The following is an 18,674-nucleotide window of genomic DNA, read 5'->3' on the forward strand; positions in this document are numbered from 1 at the left end:
CATTAATTATATTTATCATGTTGTACATTACATCTCTAGTACTTATTTATCTTATAATTGGAAGTTTGTGTCTTTTGACTGCCTTCGTCCCATTCCTTTTCCCCTCTATGGAAATTTTTGGATATACACAGATGTAGAATAATAATATACCATGTACCATCATCCAACTTAAGTGGTTATCAATATTCAGCTGGTTTTGTCTCATTTATTCCTCCCCCTCCCCACACACAATTTTTTTGCTTATTTTTTCTTTTTGCTGAAGTAAATTTCAGATGTCATAGCATTTCACCAGTATGTACTTCAGTATGAATCTCTTCAATGATAAGGACTTCAAAAAAAAAATCAATATGCTGTTACCACATCCACCAAAATTAAGATAAGAAATGTTTAAAAATGATCATTTAAAAAAACTTAACTGGGGCTTCCCTGGTGGCACAGTGGTTGAGAGTCCGCCTGCCGATGCAGTGGACATGGGTTCGTGCCCTGGTCCAGGAAGATCCCACATGCCGCGGAGCGTCTGGGCCCGTGAGCCATGGCTGCTGAGCCTGCGTGTCCGCAAAAAAAAAAAAAAACAAAAAAAACAACGACTTACTTAACAGTTGCTGGTTTAGCAGAAACAGAAATAAGACTAATTTTTTAAATGTAACTGAAAAAATTCTGGGGCAGTCAGTTTACATGTGTACAAAGACATAAGAAAATATCTACCCAAAGACATTTAATGTTTTAAGAGTTAGCAAATTATTTTTAAAAATGGTTGCCATTTAATTTATTTAAGTTGTACTTTTTCAATTTTGGGGTTTTTTAAATCTTAATTTTTTTAAATTATTGCAAACTCACAAGAAGTTGCAAAAATAGTTTAACATGATTCCATGTACCCATCACATAGCTTTCCTGCAGTAATATTCTTTATAGAACACGTTTCATTAAAGTTGATAACGATTCGGAGACATTTAATGCATAGATTTGGTCAATAGCAATATGGTTATTTTAACAGTGTTTGTTAGTATTTAATATTGTCACATGAATGGTATAATTATGAAGCTCAAGGTGAGATTTTATTTCCCAGATTAAAAGCCATCTTTGATGTATAGGAATTCTCACAGTATAAGATCTTAACCTCATTTTGGGAACATATCTGTTTAAAAGTTAAATCTAAGAATGTCATTTCCCCCCAACATTTTGCTATGAAAAATTTCAAGGAAACAAATAGCATCTAGGTTCTACAATTAACTAAAAATGTGATCTCTCCATGTTTAGTTTTGATGCATTTCACGGTATGTTGTAACATCAGTACACTTAAACATGTTTATCATTAACTTGAGAGTTCTGTAGAACTCTCTCACTGCAGAAAGTTTGTTCAGGTCCCTTGGTAGCCATTTTCTACTGCCCCTCCAGATGCAACCAGTTCTGCCATTTTTCCACCGTAGATTAGTTTTGTCCGTTACAGAACTAAAATGTCATTTAAATTAATTATGTACCCAGTGCTTAACCCTGCACATATCAAATTCCTTAATTCTGTTCTAAGCCAAAGTAGGTATTTTAAGTGTGAATATCCAAATTAATACTTGGTGTAGTGAGTATTTTTATTAGCTGGGAAACATTAATGCTCTACCTTTCACTTTTGGTTCTCTGTAGGACCACCTATAACACAGTCAAGCTTGATAAACAACCGTGACCAGCCTGGGACAAGTGCAGTGCCCAATCTTGCACCAGTGGGAGCAAGACTACCTCCTCCCTTACCCCAGAACCTCCTTTATACAGTGTCAGAACGTAAGTATACATTTGATTTAAAATTGCTAGGGTATAGAAAAGCCAAGTTTTCTCAGAACAGTCTTACACTTAAAAAAAATACAATTAATTTCTATTTTTATGGACTGTGCTATATAAAAATTATATTTGTGTTTAAAGGGCAGTTTACTGTGTGGTTATGATATATAACTGTATTTTAATTTTGTGTGATAATGGGAGAGAAGGGCAAGGCCTTCTGTATTGGAGAAGTCTACTCTGCTGTAGAGTAGCAACATTCCTCCACTAAAGGAATTTTATTTTGAAGCTTGTGTTCAAAAATTGTTCCTCTGATTGAATTTCCAAAACATAAGGCTTATCTCCTAAGAGTATACAAAAGGTCCGATAAAATATACCTAATTATTTAACTTGTAATGCTGAAGTGAAGATAGCATCATTTAAAGTGTAATATTTAGTGGTTAGGCTGTTTTGTGACATTTATGTTTAACTGTAATAATATGTTTTTCTTGGATCTTAATTCTCTTTTATTTCTGAAGTGTTTTTTTTGTTGTTGGTGTTGGTTTTAGTTGACTAAGGCTTAAAAAAATTTTTCTTCAAAAACATAAAAATAAGGTAGTTGGTGGTTTAAAATGTCAGACTGTGAGATTTTCTTTACAGAGCTAGGTAACTTTATAGATAAATTCATCTTTTTTTGTAACTGTGTTTATCATAAACATTTCTTCATCTCTGTCATGACCTGGAGAGGCAACTTAGAAAAGTAATTAAGCCCAGGTTCAAATTCTGCTTCCATCACTTATGTCATTGTGACCTTAGGCAAGTTACTTAACCTCTTTGTATCCTAATTTCCTCTTTTGTAGAATAGAAATAATAATAACATTACTCACCTCATTAAGGTTGTTTTGGGGAAGAAATGGATTAATACCTATAAAGCATCTAGAATAGTATCTGGCACCTAGCAAGTTACACGTAAGGAATAGTTATTATAATTTTGTAGTTATCATTGTCTCCATAAATTTCAGCCTCTCTGAAATCAAACCTGTTATCTTCCCTTAAGTCTCTACTACCTCCACAATGCCTGTCTTTCTTTGTTAATGGAAATAACACCCACTTTATCACCTAGAATTGAAACCCTGACATGACTGACTCATTGCTTTGCTTTTTTATATCTAGTTAATCGAAAAATTCTTCCTCTTTTTCTTTGAAGCATCCCTTTCTGTCTCTTCCTGCTGTGGCTTCTGCCCTCATCCACGCTTGAATCACTTCACATTTCGGATTACTGATACAATCTTCTTGAGTCCATTACGTTTCACCCCCATCTTCCCCCCATGTCACACTACATAATGCTGCTAAGCTGGTCTGCCTAAGAAAACCAGCCATGACAGCTCCTTATGAGAACTCTTCAGTGGCCATTATTTCCTCCTAAACCATAGATGAACCCCTTTCTATGGCTTCTCTTTCTATAATCTATTCCTCACTTCTTGGTAGTCTCTTTTCATTATTCCCCCATGTGTATTTTCTGTGGTCAGGCCAATTATAACCCTGTCTGTGCCCCTGTCATGACTCAACTTTGTTTTCCTGTTTTCATTCTTAGTAATGTGCTCCCTCTCCTGTTTTTGCAAGACCCAGATCTTCTAAGTATATGGGGAACATTACTGCTCTGTTCTGAACTCCTACAGTACCAAAAGGCATTTATTACATAATGACATATAATTGTACGTAGGCCTACTATTTGATTTCTTTTCATTTATGTAAATCTTATGTTCAGCTGTTCTTCTTCAGAACAGAAACCACATCTGATAGTTAAGTAATTGTCCATACTGTTTCACTTTTAGTATCTCACCGTCTTCTAATTACTATAGTGTCTTGTTGCAGTGCGTATTTGTTTTACTGCTTCTCTCATTTTTTTTAATTACAGGAAATTTCAGACATATATAATAATAAAGAAGGTAGTATAATAAACTGCCACATTCCCATCACCCAGCTTCAACATGTTTCATGTTGATCAGTCTTGTTTCATCTATTCCCCCCGAATCAGCTCTTAACATTACTTCTTAATGCCTTTTATTTATCTGAGAGTCTTCTGCAGATGACACATTTTCATATTGTTAAATTTAACATTGTGACTCACAATAAAAATTCCATTTTGTTTTTAATTTCTAAAAAATCTGGCGATTACCATTTATTTTAATATTGTTAAATTTAACATAGTGACTCACTCTATAAAAGTTCCCTTTTTTTTTTCCCAGCATGAGATTTTTATTTTCTATTTCAGATAAGTTATGGGGAAATGTATATCAAATTTTGTGCCCTGAAGTACAGCTTTTTTTTTCTTTTTAAATTTTTATTGGAGTATAGTTGATTTACAGTGTTGTGTTAGTTTAGGTGTACAGCAAAGTGAATCAGTTATACATATACATACATCTACTCTTTTTTTTTTTAGATGTTGGGGGTAGGAGTTTATTAATTAATTTATTTTTGCTGTGTTGGGTCTTCGTTTCTGTGCGAGGGCTTTCTCTAGTTGTGGCAAGCGGGGGCCACTCTTCATCGCGGTGCACAGGCCTCTCACTATCACGGCCTCTCTTGTCGCGGAACACAGGCTCCAGACGCGCAGGCTCAGTAGTTGTGGCTCACGGGCCTAGTTGCTCCGCGGCATGTGGGATCTTCCCAGACCAGGGCTCGAACCCGTGTCCCCTGCATTAGCAGGCAGATTCTCAACCACTGTGCACCAGGGAAGCTCCATCTACTCTCTTTTAGATTCTTTTCCCATATAGGTCATTACAGAATATTGGGTAGAGTTCCCTGTGCTATACAGTAGGTCCTTATTAGTCATCTGTTTTATATATAGTACTGTGTATATGTCAATTCCAATCTCCCAATTCATCCCTCCCCACCCCTCACCCCTTTCCCCCCTGGTAACTACAGGTTTGTTTTCTGCATCTGTGAGTCTGTTTCTGTTTTGTAAATACGTTCATTTGTACCATTTTTTTAGATTCCACATATAAGTGATATATGATATTTGTCTCTTTCATCTGACTTCACTCAGTATGACAAAAATTCCATTTTGATTTTAATGAAAAAGTATCTGGCAGTTACCATTTATTTCAATGACTTAGCCTAATATTAATTCAGCAAATATTTATTGAGTGCCTACTATGTGCCAGGCATTGTGCTATACCCTAGGGAGCCAAGATGAACAAAATGTCTGACTTCATGTTTGAAGATGATTTTTCTGTTATTCCTTAAAAGCCAGACTATTTTTGGTATATCAGTAAAGTCCTTTTAGAACTGAAGTTTCAAGTTTCTGTTTTTCAGAGGCTGATAACATTTCTAAGAAAATTTGGGGGACTGATACAGTTAGCAGCTTCTTATTTTGCTGTGTTAAGGACTGCATATGAAGACATCTAATATTTCGGTTTTAAAAATACATTTTTATACCAAATAACTCAGAATAAATGACAGTCCTTTTAAATTTGGCTTTATGAAATATCACATTTTTTTCCCATTTTTGTTTCAGACCAATAAAGGGCAATAGCTTCCTATTGGCATTTGTGAATTAGTGCTTTAGAAGATAGTCTTATATGCTGTGTCATTGTTTATAAAGAGACTTAGTTGGTGGGCAACTGAACATTTTGAAACTTATAGAATATTCAATATTGGGAAGTTTAAAACTCTACTATGCAAACTGCTTTCTTCCTTTCTTAAAAGTTAAAATGTGATTCCAAAATTTAGAGAGAAATTTGAAAACCTAGGAGATGGTTTCTGATAATCTAAACATAAAAAATTTTTTTTGGTTAGTGTAGTTTGTTATTTATAAATTTTTTGTATCTTTCTATTCAGTTGATTTTAAAACATCTTTTTTTTTTAATTACCTTTGAGACAGATAAGTTGAATTCTTTAAATTGTTCAGGTTTACTTTTTAAGCGCTATAGTTTATAATTTCAAGAAAATTAGAACTTGCTTCAGTTCAAATGAAGTAAAAAAGCTATATGTATGTTTGCAATGTAATAGGGAACTTAAGCTATTCTTAAAGTTTTACAAGTTGGGAAAGTTTAAGTTACAGATTTTTTTGGTCATTGAAACGTTAAAATTCACAGCATAGAAAATGTGTGTAAGTGAAGAACAGCATATCAAATGGTATTTAGTTGTGAAAATTATGTCAATAGGGACCCAAATAAACATAGAAAAATGAAATCTGGATTTTTGGAGGTAAGAATAGGAGTCTACTGAATGCTGGGTACTGGGAATATACAGATGAATAAGAAATGATTTTTCTCCTAAGAAGCTAAAAATCTATTAGTGGGAAAGAAATATGTTACAAATTACAAACCCACAAAAATCAATCACAGTGTATTTTGCTGTTAAAACTAAATGAACAGAGTGCCTCAGAAATACAGGTAACAAAGGAACTAATTCTGCCCAAAATAAAACCTTCATCTAGTCTGTAATTATCACTCATTTTTGAAGAGGTCAGTTGAATGTTAAAAGAAGAAAAAGAATTACCTCACTGGAAAACTGGGTAGGATACATGGGGCTCCTGGTAATGCTATTTAAAACTTAATGTCAGAAATGGTTATAATTTAGAAAAAGCTCTGAAATTTGGTTTTTTTGGAGTTAAGATGTCCCAAATACTCTGAAAAGGTCTTAAGTAATGAAACGTAGTTGGAATTATATGGAAAAACACCTATTAAAATCAACAATTTCCTTTGAAGTACTTAAACATTTTACCCAAATTTGAAGTCACCAATTCAGTGTATAGTTTTGGGGTTTGGGGTTTTGTGGGTTCCCCCTCCCCCCTGCACAGGACAGGACTATTTTAAAGTATACTCCCTTTTCTGCCTTAAATTTGACCTGTTTATTCTGCTTCTTTGAAGAAGTAGTAGTAGAAATATTTTGTAACTGCTAGGCTCGTTGTACTGGGTATGTGAAAGAGAGATAGTAAAATATAACATCCTAGATTTTATTTATTTATTTATTATTATTATTTTTTTTGCGGTACGCGGGCCTCTCACTGTTGTGGCCTCTCCCTTTGCGGAGCACAGGCTCCGGACGCGCAGGCTCAGCAGCCATGGCTCACGGGCCCAGCCGCTACGCGGCACGTGGGATCTTCCCAGACCGGGGCACGAACCCGCGTCCCCGGCATCGGCAGGCGGACTCTCAACCACTGTGCCACCAGGGAAGCCCAACATCCTAGATTTTAGAGACTGATTTTTAGGTTGAAGGCAGTTGTCAATCTTCAAGTGAATTTACATAAAATACTTTTATCTTTCGGAAAATACATTTCCTGTTATTAACTATGTCAAATTATTAAAACATTATATTCTTAAACGGGAGATTTCTCATTTAATTCGGTGGAATATATAACATTTTTCTGTGCACAATCATGGATTTTGATGTCTAGAAAAGTCATTCTCCAGTAGAGTCGTCATATATTGTCTAGAGTTTCTCTCCCCTTGTGTGTTACTTGGATTTGTGTTGCATTAGTTGTCATATTGCCCATTTCAAATAATGTCTAATGAATATCAAATAAAGGTATTCATCCAAAGAAATACTTAATTGTCATTGGGATACTTTTAGTAAATAAACTTTCATCCCTTCTTTAAGTATTGAGTCCTGCTATGTGCCAGGCACCGTTTAGGCCCTGACCTTTAGAAAGTGTGCCAGGGACCTTGTATTCTAATAGAGAAGACACATGATAAGCATGGCCAATAATTGGAAGGTACAGCTTTTTTATTTTTTCTGATTGAGCTTTTAGTTTAAAACTCAGGGGGACTTCCCTGGTGGTGCAGTGGTTAAGAATCACCTGCAGTGCTGGGCACACGGGTTCGATCCCTGGTCCAGGAAGATCCCACATGCCACAGAGCAGCTAAGCCCGTGTACCACAACTACTGAGCCCGCGTGCCACAACTACTGAAGCCTGTGTGCCTAGAGTCTGTGCTCCGTAACAAGCGAAGCCACCGCAATGAGAAGCCTGCGCACTGCAACGAAGAGTAGCCCCCACTTGCCGCAGCTAGAGAAAGCCCGCGAGCAACAATGAAGACCCAACACAGCCAAAAATAAATAAATTAATTAATTAATTTTTTTTTAAAAATAGGATTTTTTTTTCTTGTGAATACTCTTAAAGACAAAATCAGGAAAATTACAAAGAGTAGCTAAAATTTTAGTTTGAATAGACTGTCTTCAACTGACTAGAGTTAACATTAAGAATGTGAGGGCTTCCCTGGTGGCGCAGTGGCTGAGAGTCCACCTGCCGATGCAGGGGACACGGGTTCGTGCCCCGGTCCAGGAAGATCCCACATGCCGCGGAGTGGCTGGGCCCCTGAGCCATGGCTGCTGAGCCTGAGCGTCCGGAGCCTGTGCTCCGCAAAGGGAGAGGCCACAACAGTGAGGGGCCCGCGTACCAGGGGAAAAAAAAAAAAGAGAATGTGAAAATGTTGCTGTCAGGCATGTAAGATACATGAATGACTCAAGATAGGAGTATGAACTTAGGATGTTTGCGGTTTGGAATTATTTAGTCACTCTACACTGATCAAAACTAAATTGAATGAATCTGGGAACTATACTCAATATCTTGTAATAACCTATAATGGAAAAGAATCTAAAAAAATATGTATACATACATATTTAACTGAATCACTTTGCTCTACATCTGAAATTAGCACAACATTGTAAATCAAATATATTTCAATAAAAATTTTTTAAAAAACTAAATTGAATGAAGCTAAATTGTGACTGGCTTATCTTCACCATTATTGTAACCAATTTGATTTTTTTTTTTTTTTTTTTTTTGCGGTACGCGGGCCTCTCACTGTTGTGGCCTCTCCCGTTGCGGAGCATAGTCTCCGGACACGCAGGCCCAGCAGCCATGGCTCACGGGCCCAGCCGCTCCGCGGCATGTGGGATCCTCCCGGACCGGGGCACGAACCCATGTCCCCTGCATCGGCAGGCGGACTCTCAACCACTGCGTCACCAGGGAAGCCCAACCAATTTGATTTTTAAAAACTTTTTATTATGGAAAATTTCAAATACAAGAGGAGAGCAAATAGTGTAGTTAATTGTCATTATTCATTTAGTGGCTTCAACATGTATCAACACACGGTTAATCTTGCTTTATCTGTAACTCACTCCTGACTTGATTATTTTAGAACAAGTCCCAAACATAACATTTAATCTGTAAAATCTTCATTATATATCTCTAAAAGATAAGGGATAAACACACATGCACACAATTACTATACTTTAATCACAATCCCAAGATATTTATAACAGGTATTATTGTCAAATATCCAACCAGTGTTCATTATTCCCAGTTGTATCATAGATGTTCCTTTATAGCTGGTTCATTTGAAGCTGGATCCAAATAAGGTTACATATTACATTTAGTTAATATGTTTTTAAGTCTTTATTTATTTTATTTTTTTAAAGTCTTTAAATCTGTAACAGTTTCTCCTACCTCTTTTTTTTCTCCCTGACATTTATTTGTTGAAGGAACAGATCATTTGTCCTGAAGAATTTTTCCGCAATCTGGACTTGGCACATTGCATCCCCTCGTGTTATTTAACACATTCCTCTATCCTCTGTATTTCCTGTAAATTAGACGTTTACATCTAGAGACTTAATTAGGGTCACGTTTGCTTTTTTTCCCCCCCCTTATTTTGAATGAATATTTTATTGATGGGGTTTTGTACTTCCTACTGCAGTATATCATGATGTACATAATACCAAGTTGTCTCCTTTCTGTGTTACAAATATTGATCACTGTGTACAGGTGTTTTCATCCTGATGCATCCGTTTAAAAAGTTGCACGTGGTTATTTGTGATCCCTGCCTAGATCTCTTGTTTCATTTGGGGTTATAAAAGTGTGATACTCTAATTCTATTATTTCTTCTACATTTATTGGCTGGCATTCTACAAAGTGAAACTTGGGAGTTAACCATTTCTTTAACCTGAAGTTCACTTTTTACAGGAAAGACAGGATAAATGCTTGTGTCCTTTCATTTATCACTTTTCAGAAAATGAGTTTGTTTCCTAATACCTTCCAGAGGTACCACTGTATTTTTTTTAAGTATCATAAAGAACTCATGGATTTCTAATGTTTGGTATGTTTCACCCCATTATGGCCCTTTTTGATGTTCAAATTGTCTAGTTTTTGACCATGGGGAGCCTCTTCATGTTGGTTCTGCAGATTGCTTTGTTTTGTTTTTGACATGCTAGTGTTTGGTAGCCATCTTGCTTTTGGAGGGACAGGGTATACTAAGGTGTACCAGGCCCATCTTAGAAGTTTTCTAACCAGTCCTAGAATCAGCCTTTTATCTGAGGAACTGTTTCTTTTTGAAATACTATTTAGAGACCTGAATAGATGTTGTTAAAGAAAATCAGGCCTCATTTGAATAAACAGCCATCTTTCTGAAGTGTCTGAATGCATGTTTTTTGTCACTCGTTTTAAAAAGACATTGTACAAAGTAGCCTTTTAGTTTCTAATTTACTTTGAGACAGTTATTAATTAAATACACATGGTACATTGAGTGCTGTATCATAAATTTAAACTAGTCATATGGACTGAGATTGTACTTCCCATTTTTCTCTTTAGCTCACTACTGCGTTCTGCAAGGAATTCTCTGCAGTAGGTCATGCTTAAAACTATTTTCAGATCATTGAGGATATGTTAAATTGTTTTTGCAGTGTAATGATTGATCCTTTTTTCAGTTTTGAAAGGATTGGTGCTAAGCCCCCAGTTATGTGGTCTGCTTATACAGTATGATGTGTCACCTCCTCTGCTCCGTATATAGGAAGAGAAGGGTAGTAAAGTTTAGCACATCTATTTCTTCTCTACATTTACTGTGAAATCAAGTGGTGCTTTGTGACTTGTCTTATTAAGGTGTATTAATAGTCTTCTGGATTGTTCACTTTATAAGGACATTTCATCAGGTATAAAAAAATTCTAAATTCACTTTGTTTTGTGTCACGTAGTGAATGTCTGTCTGACTTTAGATATAAAATATTGAGTAAATCTTAAAAATAGGTCTCATACGAGGTAGTCAGTGAAAAAGATACTATTAAATAACCAACCAAAGGGGGGTTTTGCTCCTTGATACCTTGTCTTTTTTAATCTTGTTCTACAGAATTTGGCTTCACTGTTTCTGACATTTCTTGCATCCATAAATATAGATTCTAAATGTGCTTTGTTTCCAAAAGTGGTCCTTAATATCTGAGGTAATTTCATGTGTACAGTGGCTGGTCTGTTCACCTGGGATTTTTTCCTTTTTTTCTTTCTCTATGTTTGTTATCCACCTGCTAGTAGGATAACGAATTTTCACTGTCTTGTTTAATTTTTTCTTTTGAATATTTCTTATTCTCTGAGGGTATGCTTGTGGTGGGTTTCTTTTTTTTAAGTTCCTTTATTATTTTTCTTTTTTCTGCTCTCAGATAGGGAGTATAGTTTGTGCATACCTGAAATTATATGAGTTAGGGGAGGAGTGTTTTTATTTTTTTTAAATGGGTATGACAGCTTTCATAACCACATGTCTCATTGGATACAAAACTCTACATGAATAATAGCTCAAGGTTCCGTTGTCTAATAACTTGATATGGTTGATTGTTCAGTTTTGGGTAAATCAGCACGTAATTATTCCATTTAAGATTATAAAAAATGGACGTTTTGCAGTCACACTATCTAATTCTTACTCTTTGTACCTCAGTGCATCCTAACCAGTTGCATGTCTATTTCTTGAGTTAGAAAGAATCTTAGTAACATCTTTCTTGAGTACAGTTCCCATTGGTATATTTTCTCTGTTCTTGGCTCAAGTCCCAGGAAGTAGATCATTGCTTACAAGAAGCTTGTGACTCTCAATCCCAGCTGCCCTCCTATTCTTTCCTCTGTAGGACAGCCCATGTACTCTCGTGAACATGGTGCTGCTGCATCTGAGCGACTTCAGTTGGGGACACCGCCTCCTCTGTTGGCAGCTCGTTTGGTGCCACCTCGAAACCTCATGGGATCCTCCATTGGGTACCATACCTCAGTCTCCAGCCCCACCCCTCTGGTCCCAGGTAAGCTTTGCTACAGATGGCCATCCACCTCTGATCTTTTGTACCATAAACTGGCCAACGTAAGAGGTGATCTGGTATCCTGATCTGCTCTCACAGATTCCCATTAAAACTCCTAGGTAGTTTTATTTTCTGTTTCTCTGCTTCTTTGGTTTGTCCCTAGTGGCTCCTAGATGATTAGGTCTCCTGTGTGTCTGTCATCTCTGGTGTCCTTTGTATTTACTTTCTGTGCCTCTGTAACTAAGGTCATGCTAGTTCCTTGAACTAGTTTCTAATCCGATAGATAGGAAGCGAGTATCTACTTGAATGGTTTCTAATCAGTTACATGTTACAAGAAAACTAGGTTAATTTTTCTTTAAAAGAAAACAAAAACATCTGGCTTCTTCCTGATCATGGATGAAAATGTCTTTTTCCCATCTGTCCCTTGTTGTATGGAATGGCTGTTTATAATGTGATTTCTTGAAAACTCTTCCCTCCTATTGACATGTACATTTTGAAGATCTGTGGAGTGCTTTGAGGGTGTCTCATGAGGTTTTTAACATTTCTCACTTTGCGTTTAGATCTCAGTTCATCATGATTAACTAAAGGACTTTCAAGTTTCTTAGGGTTCTGTGTATTCCCAGGAATTATCAGATCGAGGCTATTTGATTATGTAACTTCTTTAAAACTTTCTGCAGCCTTAGTGTAGATTTTTCTGTTAAGAGTACCAAGTGGTAACTGAAAACTTTTAAATCATAATTTGCTGATCTTATACTCTGAATTATAGAACTAATCGGCTAGTAATAAAGATCTGAATGTACCTTATCTTGTAGCTGAAACCTAATACGAGCAACAAAGGAGTTTTTCCACTAAGAAAAAAGATGCAAGGATTTATATTGATAAATCACAGCTGTGAGAATTGGCATCTTCACTCCATCTTAACCTTTTTTCATTTTATGTACGATGAAAAGGATATTTTGGAGATAAACACATTCAGAATTTTTTTTAAACGCTAACAAAATATTTATTTAGCATAAGAATTTTAAAAATTAAATTTTTAGGGACTTCCCTGGCAGTCCAGTGGTTAAGACTCCGTGCTTCCACTGCAGGGGGCGTGAGTGCCATCCCTGGTTGGGGAACTAGGATCCCGCATGCCTCACACAGTGTGGCCAAAAAAATAAATAAAGTTTTAGTTGTAGAGAAAACACAGAGAACATGATAAAAGTGGCACTGATGAAGCGGGTGGTAGTAAAATGATGATTACATTTTTAAACATAAAATGTATCTTATTTAGCTGTTTGAAATAAAACATTTGAGATATGTTTTACATATGAAATTGGCTCTTTTCTCTCCAGTTTAAAGTGCACATAACCAGGCACTTCCCTGGTGGTCCAGTGGTTAAGACTCTGTGCTTCCAATGCAGGGGGCGTGGGTTTGATCCCTGGTTGGGGAACCAGGATCCCACATATTGCGCAGCGCGGCCAAAAAAAGAAAAAAAAAGCAGATAACCAAATTAATAGATTGGTTTTTTTCCCCCAATTAAAAGAATACCGAGAAATTAGGTGAGACGTGATAACAGAGGAAACCCAGCCAGTCATTTGTATATGGCGTTCATGTTTGTGAAAATTTCTCTTAAAAATGTGCATTTAAGTTTGCATTAGGTGATTAATATAGAGGACAAAAATGGCTAGATAAACGAATCCAGAAATATATCAGTAATTCAGAATGGATTTGCATGTCTGTGTTTTGTGACTGGAACATTTTTGTTTCTTTGACTTCCAGTAGGTTTATCTATATACTATAATTCAAAGAGAGAAATATATATGGGTTGATATATTTGTTGAAGAAAATTCATTTTTCTGGTTATTTTATAATAGGAAATTATTTAACTACTGTTATTTGTTTTCATGTTTTGTTGTTTTGTTTTCCCTCAGATACCTATGAACCAGATGGTTATAATCCAGAAGCTCCTAGTATTACCAGTTCTGGTAGATCTCAGTATAGGCAGTTTTTTTCAAGAACACAGACACAGCGCCCAAACCTGATTGGCCTAACCTCTGGAGATATGGATGCAAATCCAAGAGGTAAGAATGCATTTAACTTTTTCTCATGCTAAATGTCATTTGGGCATAGTATTTCTGACCTCACTAAGGTCTAAAAATACTTTCAACAGTCTCTCGTTGAAGGGTGCTGTGTAATCTCAAATGCTTTTGAATATCTCCAAATTTTACTTTAAAGCCATAAATAAAATAAAAATAAATATATTCTGCTTATATTTATTTTTAAATAAAAATAATACTAGTGTTAATTAATTGCTCTTTTTGTAGGACTTTAGGCTATTTTAGGCACTATGCTAGATGTTAGATATAGAAAAATGACATGATCCCTCACCCTCAAAGAACTAATCATTTAATGGCCTACTTTGTGTTTTAAGAGCTGTGCTTCACACTAGTAACATTGAGAATTTTAAACACTATGATAAAATTATCCTTTGACTATTATTTATGATTATAACCATATGTTAGGACCTTTATAAAGCATAGCCACAAATCTTAAAAGATTAAATGCAAGCATTGCCTTTAATATGGGTTGATACTATCCTTTCACCTCCGCTCAAAAAAAAATTTGGTTAAAGCGTTTGATGAGATTCCAGTTTCTTACTTCTTATTATAGTTAGATTTCCAGTATTTAATTTCAGTTTGAATGACTGGCCATGTGCCATCCTGAGGATATTTTCCTGATTTAATTATATGGTGGACATTTTCCTTTTCTTACCTTCTTTCTTATCCTGATTTTATTAACTCTTCTTTACTGCCATTAATGACATTATTGCTACTACCAGTTAACAGTTTTGTGTCAAGATTAAACTAAATCCTTTTTAATACATTATTATCTCTAATATTCCTTACCAACAACTTAAATGAGGTACTATTTTTATTCTCTTTTTTATATATAGACACTGAGGCGAAGAGAGGTTAAAGAACTTGCCCATTATTAATTCTTTTCTGTTCTATTCTATTCTATACATCAGCGGTCTCCAGCCTTTTTGGCACCAGGGACAGTTTTCGTGGAAGACAATTCTTCCACAGACGGATGGTGCAGCGGGTGGTGGTGGGGATAGTTCAGGCGGTAACACGAGCGATGGGGAAGCTTGCTAGCCCGCCGCTCACCTCCTGCTGTGTGGACCGCTACTGGTCTTTGGCCTGGGGTTTGGGGACCCCTGCTATACATGACAGAACTAGCATTTGGACCCAGGTTTATCTAATTCCAAAGAATATGCTCTTACTTTCTGTGCTGTAATGGCATATATTGTTACCAAATTACCTGAAATTAGTGGGAAGTTCGTATTTTCAGCCCCACAGTGATTATTCTTTGCTGCTGATTTTACTTTTGGTGGAGTTGCTAAAGTTATGGAGAATACTCAGAATATAACATGTGCAGTTTTGGGTTGGTATTTGCTTTTTGGTTCAACACACCTCTTTCCACTGACAGGTAACCTATCGTAAGGTCAGCGTCTTATAGTATTTTAGTCTTAACTGTTGTGAATGGAATGTGTTAATTTATAACATTGGCTTTGAATTTTCCTTTCAATGTTTAGGTTTGAATAATCTTAAACCTACAAAAAAATCAAAAGTGCAATAAACACCTGAATACTTTCACTTAGGTTCACCAGTTGTTAACATTTTGTCAGCTTTGGGCATGAATGCTCACTTGTGTGCACTCTTCTCTCTGTCTTCCTCCCCTTCCTCCCCTCTCCCTTCACATTGTTTTCTTGAATCACTTGAAAGTAAATTTTGGAGATTGTGACACTTTAAGATCCTTTAGTTTACATCTGAGAATAAGACACAGTACTATATACGCGCAATATCATTGCCACACATAAAAGAAAATCATAATTCCATAGTAGTATCCTATCCATGTGAACTTCTTGTTGAATCCTATAAGGAGACAAATATTTCACTCCATTTGTGGCCTAATAAGTTTGATCACTTGCTGTAATTGTTAGAGCTCTCCATTGTAAAGTAAATAATTTGTGGAGTGGTACTTTGGCATCAGATAAATATCTTATTCTCCAACACCCTTTCACTGATTTTTTTTTCCTTCCATTTATGATCCTTGCCTGAATCAGTCATTACATCAGAGTTGGCTAGGAGTTTTTAAACGTGCATATTGTATTTTTGAAAAAGGAGGCAATTGATAATTTATTTTTGCTGTTAAACATTTCTGAAAAGGAAATGGTAGTAGTCAGGTGCTATTCACAGTGATTTTTAGCTTTTGGACTAAATAATTTTAATCATTTGAAATTCCCCAAATACAACGCATAGTCAGTAATGTTAATTTTTGTTTTCTACAGCTGCTAACATTGTCATCCAGACTGAACCACCAGTTCCTGTTTCAATTAATAGCAACATAACCAGAGTGGTTCTTGAACCAGATAGCCGGAAAAGAGCTATGAGTGGTTTGGAAGGGCCACTGGCAAAGAAACCTTGGCTGGGAAAGTAAGATAATTTGCTAATTAGTAACATCTAATTGATGTTTCTGGTTTTTTGTTTGCAGTAGTAAATTTGTAAAATTAAGAGTTGTCATTAATCAGTAATTTTCAATCTATGTGCCTCAAAGCTAAGGTTCCCAAAGGCATCATTAGTATGTCTTAAACATTGAAAAGTTAACAGAATATTGATAATAGATATTAGTAATTTGTACTAATTTCTAGGCCTAACCCAGTATTAGAATTATTGAGACATCAGTCTTCTTTCTTTCTCTCTACCTGTTTGATTCCCATGTAATAAGGATAATGTGAAAATTACCTAGTCATTTCTGAAGAATGTTAAGTGCTTACAAAGGATACTTGAATAAATATAAACTTACATTCTTTGCTGATTATCTCTTGCCTAGGCATAATGTAGGAGAAGTAACCAAGATCTGTTAATATTCCTTTCAGGCAAGGGAATAATAATCAGAGTAAACCAGGATTCTTGAGAAAGAATCAGTATACAAACACCAAATTAGAAGTCAAGAAAATCCCTCAGGAACTGAACAACATTACCAAGCTCAATGAACACTTCAGCAAATTTGGAACTATTGTTAATATCCAGGTAGGTGTAGCTATGTTGGTGACAAAATCCATGTATATAATGTATCTTCAAAAATATTCCTATCAGCTTACCTTGCTTAAACAAGCCAGTGATTAGTCTGATCATCTCTGCTATGTGTTTTAAATTCCACTGTGTATCTGTATGCCCAACTTTATGACGGAGTTGTTGTGCTGAATTTGTCCTCTGAATTCATTTGGTTCTTTTCTGCAACCTCTTCCTGAAAGACAGTGGGCCAGTTATTGTATTTTTGTTCATAGTTGTATCTCTGGACAGATGACTTTTTTACCTGCTTTAGTGTTCTAACTAAGTAGGTGAGATTTTTGGTAACTTCTAAGATTGCAATTTTGTTTACTGACTGGCTTTTATTTTGTGAAATATTAATTGGTTAAGGATGGTTCTAATCTTGAGAATTTTAGGCACTGTAACATATAATCTAACATCAAATAAATTGAAGCTTTTATATTTTGCTGTGTGTTTGTTAGATATTTGAATTTATCAATTTGTGGTTGGGTGTTACGCTGTAATTGAGGGTACTAGAAGGTCTTTTAAAGTTGGGATTTCAGTCAGTTACCCCTGACACGCAGTGTTGCCATCAAACCAAAATATGATTTATGTATCTCTCACTACCTTTTTTCTCTTAAGTTTTTCCTAGGTCATTATTCTTTATGGCATTTAGAAAAATTAGGAAGCTTTTAATGTAAATGAGTATGAGTCTGCTTGGGTTGCCATAACAAATACCATAGACTGGGTGGCTTAAACAACAAAAATTTATTTGCGGGGAATCCAAGATCAGAATACTAGCCACTTTGGTTCCTGGTAAGGACTCTCTGGCTTGGAGACGGCCATCTTCTTGCTGTGTGCTCACATGATGGAAGGAGAGGGAAGGGAAGAGACAGAGAGAGCTCTTCCTGTAAGGTCACCAGTCCTGTCTGATTAGGGCCCCACCCCTTTGATCTCATTTAACCTTATTTACCTCCTAAAAACCCTGTCTCCAAATACAGTCACGTTGGGGGTCAGGGCTTCAACATATGAATTTGGGGAGGACATAACTCATTCCATAGCAGTAGGCCATACTTTATATAAGCACTATTCTCTATTTGGGGGAATTTATGTTGTTCTTACTATTTTTTATAAAAACAATGCTATTGTGAGCCTCCTTTTGTATAAACCTTTTATTTTTTTATGATGCATTGCTGAATTAAAGGGAATTTTAAAACTTTTTATTTGAACTGCCAAATTGTTCTCCAAAAGGGTTGTGCCAGTTGATGCTCCCTAACGCAATGTGTGAACCTCATCAAAACTCTAATATGGATCCATTAAAAATTTTTAGACCAGTTTCATAAGTGAAAAATTGTACTTGCTTTAATTTGCTTTGTTTTTATTCCTAGGTAGACTCTAATTTATATAGACCATTTGCAGCACTTTTGGATTTACCTGTCCACTGTCTTTGCCCATTTTTTATGAAGGCATTTATAATAATGCTTTTCCAAACCTTTGCCTGTCATATATATGAAAATTACTTTTTCGTTTTGTCACTCATTTTGTTTGTGGCAGGTTTGGACTGACAGTGGTTTAAAATTTTATTTGGTCAAATTCGCTGTTTGTCTTTATGGGTCCTGCCTTTATAGGTGTGCATAAAAAGGCTTTCCAAAGCCTCAGATTATACAGATATTCACCTTTTTTCCCTGGGTTTTTTTGTTTGTTTTTTTGTAAAATGTTTTCTCTTTCTGGAGTTTATTTGGACGTGTAAGATACCAGGGAGGAACCTAACAACTTTTCCCCAAGTGGTTATATAACATCACTAGGATTATT

General features: G+C 35.8%; 1 protein-coding gene across 6 annotated transcripts in view; it reads left to right on the forward strand.

Annotated features, from left to right (window-relative positions):
* The window catches only part of RBM27 (RNA binding motif protein 27), an 83,995-nt gene that overhangs the window by 26,413 nt on the left and 38,908 nt on the right, over positions 1-18,674 (forward strand). For 4 of the 6 annotated variants that reach the window (XM_029217170.1, XM_029217173.1, XM_029217167.1 and 1 more), the window contains exons 8-12: positions 1,636-1,770; positions 11,626-11,790; positions 13,701-13,850; positions 16,121-16,265; positions 16,709-16,862. In XM_029217170.1, coding sequence (XP_029073003.1) covers positions 1,636-1,770; positions 11,626-11,790; positions 13,701-13,850; positions 16,121-16,265; positions 16,709-16,862 — 749 coding nt within the window. The remainder of the gene's footprint in view (positions 1-1,635; positions 1,771-11,625; positions 11,791-13,700; positions 13,851-16,120; positions 16,266-16,708; positions 16,863-18,674) is intronic. The other 2 variants (XM_029217171.1, XM_029217172.1) reach the window with 1 other exon arrangement.

The sequence above is a fragment of the Monodon monoceros genome, unplaced genomic scaffold, assembly GCF_005190385.1.
Source record: "Monodon monoceros isolate NGI ecotype Baffin Bay Population unplaced genomic scaffold, NGI_Narwhal_1 Super_Scaffold_12, whole genome shotgun sequence".
NCBI lineage: Eukaryota > Metazoa > Chordata > Mammalia > Artiodactyla > Monodontidae > Monodon > Monodon monoceros.